Source organism: Kryptolebias marmoratus, linkage group LG5, assembly GCF_001649575.2.
Source record: "Kryptolebias marmoratus isolate JLee-2015 linkage group LG5, ASM164957v2, whole genome shotgun sequence".
Lineage (NCBI taxonomy): Eukaryota > Metazoa > Chordata > Actinopteri > Cyprinodontiformes > Rivulidae > Kryptolebias > Kryptolebias marmoratus.
Genome location: NC_051434.1, coordinates 858,340 through 866,432, shown reverse-complemented (window position 1 = coordinate 866,432; position 8,093 = coordinate 858,340). Strand labels below are relative to the sequence as shown.

The 8,093-nt window shown below is 48.0% G+C and overlaps 2 protein-coding genes across 4 annotated transcripts in view; one reads left to right on the top strand and one right to left on the bottom strand.

The window, feature by feature from the left end:
- Window positions 1-639: 639 nt before the first annotated feature.
- Window positions 640-8,093, bottom strand: part of srsf4 (serine and arginine rich splicing factor 4) — a 10,297-nt gene continuing 2,843 nt past the window's right edge. Inside the window, exons 1-7 of one of the 3 annotated variants that reach the window (XM_037975783.1) lie at window positions 5,553-5,734; window positions 4,631-4,773; window positions 3,459-3,520; window positions 2,975-3,084; window positions 2,682-2,890; window positions 2,522-2,599; window positions 640-1,521 (exon numbers count right to left, since the gene is read on the bottom strand). In XM_037975783.1, coding sequence (XP_037831711.1) covers window positions 1,032-1,521; window positions 2,522-2,599; window positions 2,682-2,890; window positions 2,975-3,084; window positions 3,459-3,495 — 924 coding nt within the window. In that variant the 5' untranslated portion in view covers window positions 3,496-3,520; window positions 4,631-4,773; window positions 5,553-5,734 and the 3' untranslated portion in view covers window positions 640-1,031. Of the gene's footprint in view, window positions 1,522-2,521; window positions 2,600-2,681; window positions 2,891-2,974; window positions 3,085-3,458; window positions 3,521-4,630; window positions 4,774-5,552; window positions 5,735-8,093 lie in introns of those variants that run through there. The other 2 variants (XM_017404792.3, XM_037975782.1) reach the window with 2 other exon arrangements.
- The window catches only part of LOC112450094 (XK-related protein 8), a gene marked incomplete in the record, with an annotated part of 4,390 nt that continues 2,960 nt past the window's right edge, over window positions 6,664-8,093 (top strand). The window contains 1 exon segment of the mRNA XM_037975781.1: window positions 6,664-7,233. Coding sequence (XP_037831709.1) covers window positions 6,860-7,233 — 374 coding nt within the window.

The following is an 8,093-nucleotide window of genomic DNA, read 5'->3' as shown; positions in this document are numbered from 1 at the left end:
GAGCGGCGTGAGGTGGCAGCTGCTGACGGCCGCAGAGACTCACGGTGGAGATCGTGAAGATTCAGTCCCGACATCAGGATGACTTCTGCTTTTTTCCAATCCAGTTTAAACGTCATGTTTGCCGACCCGACGGGTCCGACTGCAGCTTCGGTTCTGTGAACGGCTCGCAGCAGAACTCGTCCTGAAACTTAAAGCCTCAGCTTTGTTTCCCCGCAGGAGGAAAACTTTGATTTGCACAAATGTTTGAATTTAAAGTCCAGAACGGTTCGAGTCGGAACGTCCCGCTGATCTGTGGATGTTTTTTTTAAAGTAATAAATATTTCTGTGGCATGAAGGTTCAAGCTTCCAGCAGAATTAATAAACTAATAAACAATTAGGACTGTTCCTTCTTTAAACCTGCTGTTCCTGTTTAAACGTTCCACATCAACACATTTTACTCTGAGGAACTAAAACACGATAAGATTCAGTTTGTTTACACAAAACGAGCGGCGAGGCTGCAGAAACCCACAGATCTTTCTTTTAAAAACAGGAAGAAGCTTTGAGGACTCCTGCAGCTTCTAATGAAGATTTGAAATCTTTTTCGACGACCTGACCCTGAACGAAACACAACGGCACACGCTCAGAAAAAACGCAGCTTAGTTTAAAGTTTAACTAGTTTTTTTATTCTGGAACTAAAATCAAACATGTGAACTTCTTTCTGCCTGAACACATAAAATCCTAACGCTGCCGGTCACATGACCAGGTCACATGACCGAGCTGAAACAAACCCACCACCGAGACCAGAACAGACAGTTTAATCAGAAACAAAACAAGGATTTCACAAAGACCAGGAGAAGTGGACAGTTTGATTCTACGTCTGATTAAAAAAAATAAAATCAAAATCATCTACGACACAGAGCATCATTCCAACTCGAAGAATGGGTTAAATGAAAACTGCAGCTCTACTTATCAAAAACCAGAGGCGGGGCGGTGTCGGGGGTCCAGGGAATGTAGATACAGGACTGGGGGGGTCGCTGGGACCAGGACCTGAACTAGGAGCGAGAGCGGGAACGAGAGCGGGACTGGGATCGGGATTTGGAGCGGGACTCGGAGCGGGAGGCGGATCTGGAGCGAGAGCCAGCTTTAGCGGGGGAGGCGGATCGGGACTTGGACTTGGATTTGGACTTGGCTCGGGGCTCATCGGGGGAGCGGGAACGAGAACGGGAGCGGGAGCCCCTCTCGGGTTCGCCCGCCTCGTTGTCGCTCTTCGGCTCCTCGCGGCTCTTCGAGTCAGACTTCCCGGAGTGATCCTTAACCTCGGATCTGGAACGAGACCTGGAGCGAGAGCCGGACCTGGACCTGGACCGGGACGACTCCTTCTTGCTCGACTTGCCGTCCTTCTTGCTCTTTTTGCTCTTGGGGCTGCGGCTCCTGCTGTGCTCGTCGTCCTTCTGGGCGCCGTTGCTGCACTCCTCTTCCTCCTTCTTGTTCTTCTTCTTGTCCTTCTTGCTGTGAGACCGGCTGCGGGAACGAGAACCCGCTCTGTGGACGGAGGACAAACCACGTAAAGACCGTCTCAGACTTTTAAAATGTTCTGATTTCAGCTGCTGCCCGACAGTAAATCAAGGATCTGTCCTGATGAAATAAAGTTTAATCAAAGCTTTAAAGGGATAGTCTGGTTATTTCTGAAGTGACGTCCTGTCTTAGTCACCAACAGTGTCTCATCAGGACCGAGTCATGAAAGAAGACAAACCGAGGTAACGGCTGGTTAAAGATGCTAAAATTAAACTTCTGCTGCTGGAAAACATCTGAGTTTGAGTGAGTGATGTGTGCCGAGGCTGCGGGACGTCCCAGTCCTCCTGGAGTCGAGTCAACTGATGAGACACGCTGAAGTCATGATTAAATAACCAGACTGTCCCTTTAATAGCTGAACACAGAGGGACTAATTCTCAAACCAGAGAGGAAGTGAACTTTCACTGAAAACTTTATTGTCCTGTTTGGACACGAGCTGCTGCAAGATGAACCGTTTTCAGAGTCTCCACAGAGAGTCCTCCTCCTCCATCTAACTCTGTCCTCCATGTCCTCTCTAACTGCATCCATATCTGTCCTCTTTGTCTCTAACATCCCTCTGTCCCTCCCCTGCACATGTCCAAACCATCTCAGTCTGTCCTTCAACCTGTGCTGGACCTCTGATGACCTCAGTCCTAATCCTGTCCATCCTCGTCCCTACCAAGGACAACCTCAGCATCTTCAGCTCTACCTGGTTGTGGCAGAAACTGAATTCAGCTTTCCAACAGAATCTGAGTGAATTCATGATGTAAGGAGGGTGAATGTTCCACATCAGGTCAGGCTGGTTTGGACACCTGAAAGCATCACCTTCAAACTGCATTTTGTTTCTGCTCAGGTTATCTCTGTCTGATCTGATAAAAGCAAAGACAGAAGAACTCTAAGGGCCACAGACTGCAGGTCCACCGGGTCAGACTGATGGGGTTCATAGGAACCACCTGGACAGGACAGGTGTGATGCAGGTGTGACGGCTCACCTGGAGCGGGACCGGCTGCGGCTGCTGCTCTCACTGCGGCTGCGGCTCTTGTGAGACCTGCGACTCCTGGAGCGAGACCTGCAGAGAAACCACCACGTTTCACGAGTCACGTTCCTGCAGCCGAACCCGCAGAGCGGATCGTAGAAACACCGTCTCTGACCTGGAGTGGCTGCGAGAATAGGAGCGGCGACGCCTGGCGCCGGGACGGTCCTCGATGAGCCGGATCTTTCTGCCGTTCACCTCGGTGCCGTCGAGCTTCTCCAGGGCCCTCTTCATGTCCGAGTACTGCCTGAACTCGATCACGCCCTCGTTCTTACGGCCCTTGTGGGTGTCAGCGTACGTCACCTCCCCCGCCTGCCTCATGTAGTCCTGCACAGGAAACAGAAACACGAGATGAAGGCCGATGTATCTAAAATCAAACCTAAAAAACAAACTAAAGGAAAACCGTGTTACCTTTAAGTCTTGCCAGCTGCAGCGGCTGGAAAGATTCTCAACAATGAGCCGATAATCTGTCCTTACAGGTGGACCGTACCTGTCTCTTCCTGCCCAGCGCCCATATCCACCTTTCAAGGCAACAAGCAAACAGACAGAAAAATGAGGACCAGGAGGAAACTGAGCTGCTGTAATCATTCTAAACTCCAGCCTACAAACTACAGTAAAATATCAATATTCTCATGGGGGAAAGGAAACAAAGGGGAAAAGCAAAAGGAGAAAAAGACTTACAAAATAAGAATTCAAGCCTAAAAAGACCTTACTACTCTTCCTATAATTCTGCATTTTAAAAAATTTAAGCCAATACAACAACTGCAGATTTAAAACTTTGGTAGAAGTTCAATTGGCTTGTTTAATAAGAAAGATAAAATTAAATAAAGCAAATATCTAATCTATCCTAACTAACAACATTTGACTGTTAGAAAACATGTTGTTTTTCAGGCACCTATGAGAGCTGAACCCACATCTGCTCCTAACCCCATGGCATCCTCACCACCCGGCCTGGGCCTAATGGGAAGGAAAAGCGGTCTTCATTCACAATGGCTCCCCTTTTTGGTCTGCCCAGGGGCCCAGAATGGTCAAACCACACTCTTGGAAAGGGGGACACCATGGCCAGCAATAGGGGCAGGCAGTCAGCAAAGGACTCTTTCAATTAAAACATTGAGGTTCTTTGTTAAATCTTTACCTTTTAAATCGACAATCATTTTAAATGAAATAAAAATGAAATACAATAGATTACATGATATTTGACAAATATTTTACAGTATTCAAAGTCATATTTCTGTCAGTTATTAAGCCACTTTCCCATCACATCAACACATGTCACTCAAGTTCTTAGATTTACCATCAAAGTTTGTCATTCACATAAATACTGACGTCATTGGTGGCTCTGATGTACACAGATTTATTCCCATCATGAAGGGAACCTCAGAGAGCTGCTGGCCTGAGTCAGAACCCCGTTTCTATTCAGAACCTGAGCTTGGCTCGGTTCTGTTCAACCCCAGCTGCTTATACCCGAGTTTATATTTCCAAGAAGCCCTGAGTCGGTTTAATAAATAAAAAACTAAGAAATCGGTACCTGAAATTGGATCGGCTCCACAGAGATTCATTCAGAGTCAAAGTTAATTAAATGTTTTAACAACAACCCTGAACATACCAGGCCTCGTTCGGTTCTGCGATGCCGGTTCTTGTCTGAAACCCGACAGAAGCAGCTTAAAGACAAGCTCAGTTCTGGGACTGTCTTGTGTCAGCTGCATTACAGAACCTAAACCTTCAGTTACCTGCAGACTCACCTGTTCTGCTGTCTGTACTGGAAAACAGAATCAAAGGTAATCTAGATTAGATTCTGTCAAATAAACTGAAACATGATTAATTTGATGGAGTCATCCTGACAGTGGAGATTTAGATAATCTCTGGTTTGGTTGTATTCTGGCTCGGTACCACCCCGACCCGTTTCCCCTCAGCTCTAAGAGGCTCCCCCCGAATCAAACTCCATCTAAATTTACAGCGAAAGCTCAGTGCATATCAGCCACCAAGAACAAACTTACACTTTCTGCCCCTTCCAAACGAGCTCAGTAACATCATGAGAAACGAGCGGACACTCTTCTAAACACTCACTCCGTCCACCACTGTAGCCTCCGTCACGTCGGGGTCCCTTGGTGTGCTCCACAACCACCCGCTCGCCACACAGATCTTTGCCGTTCAGGTCATACACGGCATCATCGGCGTCACGCGGGTCGTCAAACTCAACAAACCCGTACCTACAGACGGAGAACAGACGTTTTAAACCTGAAACAATGAGAACCGTCTAATCTTGAAATCAAATATTTATGAGTAAACAAGAGGTGGCAAATAAATTAACTTCAGCTAGATCAGATTAAATCACACAGTTAAAAAGATCACATGAACATTGCTTTATTAAGGTGATATAAAGGCAAACAAGCCAATGTTTGAATTTGTTCTCAAATATCTATATACCACCAGCAATCAAAAAGAAAAATAAAAGGCAAAATAAACAACACTGGAGTAAAGAAAGCTTTTACCTAATTAAAAAAAAAAAAGATTATGGTCTTTATTTCCACAGTTGTCCCTCAATGCTTTACTGATTTATTTTATATTTCTATTTTCTTTTTAAACTAAATTTTCTTGTGTTTTGACATGATGGTTTAATAGAAAACGCTTTTTAAATGTATTTTAGGTTTTATTTTTACCCGTACAGACGGACCCACGGCGGTCTGTCTAACGGATTTTCGGTGCCACGTCTAACATTAGCTTAGCATCGATGCTAAGCTAAAGGAGAAAAGCCAACAATAATCCCGAACTGCATCACATTTAAACTTATTTTATAGTTTTAGTTGATAAAATAAGAACATTTTAGAGAAGCTCCTACAGAGGATGCCTTGAATAACGTATCGCTGGAACATATTTTCAGCACATGCTAAAAATGTAGCATTAGCACCGCAGGCCCGTTAGCTTCAACTAGGCCTCGCTGGTTCTCGGCGCGGCCTCCCTGTTGTCTCCTGTTCGCTCGGTACCGTACCCATTTTTCAGGTCCACTTCCAGAATCTTCCCGTAACCTTTAAAGAACCGCTCCACGTCCTTCTCCCTGGCCCTGTAGCTCAACCGGCCGATATACACCCGAGACATTTCGTTAACCTGTGAGAGCTGCCGAAACGTGAATAAAAAGACCGGAACAAACAAGCTAACAGGAAAACCCGCGAGACTGAAAACCGGAGGTGCTATCATCTGATTGGCTGCTGAACGAGAGGGGCGGAGTATAGCAGCGTTTTAAACTAGTTTGTAGTCATCTAATAATGTTAAACATCAGAACATGTTCATTGTTCTCTGAAGATCCACCACTGCCGGACAGTCAGGTTCTGGTTCTGGACTCTGACTGGACTGCTGCAGCACCTTGATTCTATTCTTTTTGAGCCGTTCTGTTGTAGATTAACTGCTGGAATCATTGTCTCATAAATAAGACAGTTATAGAATTGCGTCATACTGAAATGAAAAGTTTCATATTGTCATAAAATACAAAAACGTCATAAATGTGAGATCTCATAATTGATTTATGATCTCATAATTTATCACTTAAAGGTTTCATTCTACTTCAGTGGAGGAGATGGACTTACGTAGAATATAGATATCTAATCAATTATATTAGTTTGTTTAAAAAAAAAGAAAAAATATTCTTGACTAATCAATTAACGTGCTAGAGGTGGTTTCAGGTGTCCACCTTCATGTCCCGGTTGATGAGTAGCTGTGGGCGGGGATTCAGCCGGTTGATGAGTAGCGGAGGGCGGGGTTTAGCACCCCGGGCGGAGTAGCAGCGGTTGGGCGGGGTTTAGCTGTCCCGGTTGATGAGTAGCGGTGGGCGGGGATTCAGCTGGTTGATGAGTAGCGGTGGGCGGGGATTCAGCCGGTTGACGAGTAGCGGTGGGCGGGGATTCAGCCGGTTGATGAGTAGCGGTGGGCGGGGTTTAGCACCCCGGGCCGAGTAGCAGCGGTTGGGCGGGGTTTAAGTGTCCCGGTTAATGAGCAGCGGTGGGCGGGGTTTAGCACCCCGGGCCGAGTAGCAGCGGTTGGGCGGGGTTTTAGTGTCCCGGTTGATGAGCAGCGGTGGGCGGGGTTTAAGTGTCACGGTTGATGAGCAGTGGTGGGCGGGTTTATAACCGTAATGGTTATTATTATCAACCTCCCCGCGTCCATCTCGTCCTCCGGTTCGGTCCAGTTTTGGGTTGAACTTCAGCACTAACTCCTCCCGCTGCCTCCTCACGGTGAAAGTTGCTCGGATGATAAAGTTCTGGACTCCTGGAGCCGGTCCGGTCCGGGGAGGCAGTTAGCCGGATGTTAGCTTCGCAGCAACAGGTCGCTCGGTCGTCCAGAACCGCCACCATGGAGAGCGGAACTTTCTCCAAGTACTCCTGGGTGGACTTCCTGTTCTCGGTGGTCGGGGTGTGTACCTTCCTGCTGGACTGGGGGTCCGACGTGTGGGTGGCCAAAGAGTTTTACTGCCGCGGAGACTTCTTCTGGTTCGGGGTGCTGGTCGGCCTCATGGTCCTGTCCTCTGTCGTGGTCCAGATGTTCAGCTGGTTCTGGTTTCAGTACGACCGAGAGCTGCCGGGTTTCAGCGGAGAGGCGGGAGCGGGGAGCGTGTTCTGCGGGGACCGGGTCCGGATCTTCTGCCTGCTGCATGTCCTGCAGCTGGGCTTCCTCTGCAGGTACCGACCGAGGTTCTGGTCCCGGGACCGGTTCCTGGTTATTAGTTGATACTTGGGTCTGCAGGTTCTGAAAAGTACCGGGTCCAGGTTTCCTTCCTCACTTGCAAAGGTTCTGATGATGAGGAGAGCAGATGATGAAGGTCTGCAGGAGGTACTGAATATGAGCAGAATCAGGTCTTATACGGTCAGAACCCTGACCCGAACCCAGAACCGAGCCTTCAGAGCACGGCTGGTGTTCCTCCAGATGATCTGTTCTGACTGGACCCTCAGAACGTCTCAGAACCTCTGGAACCCATCACGGCTGCAGTCGGTTCTGGTTCTGCTTCACTGACTGTTTCCAGACTTTACAGCCGATCATTTCTTCAGCAGGAAAATTAAAGTGGATTAAACTGATTTATTTTCCAGAAGTTTCAGGTGTTGAGCTCAGCAGGAAAGGTTCTGTCAGTCAGGTGAGAACAGCTGCAGGAGTCAGAGGGAACTGATGGTTCCTCAACAAACAGGAAGTGTTTCAGCAGCCGGGCCGGGCCGGGCCGGCTGATGCAAACTGAAGTGTTTCCTCTGGTCTGATGAGGAACTCCTCACAGAGCAGCAGAGCTCAGCGCCCGGTCCATCAGGGACCTGAAGGGATCTGAAGGTCCGTCAGGGAACTCTGCAGGGACCTGAAGGGACCTAAAGGGACCTGAATGGACCTGAAGGACTGTCGGGGAACTCTGCAGGGACCTGAAGGTCCGTCAGGGACCTGAAGGGACCTGAAGGGACCTGAATGTCCGTCAGGGAACTCTGCAGGGACCTGAAGGGACCTGCAGGGACCTGAAGGTCCGTCAGGGAACTCTGCAGGGACCTGAAGGTCCGTCAGGGAA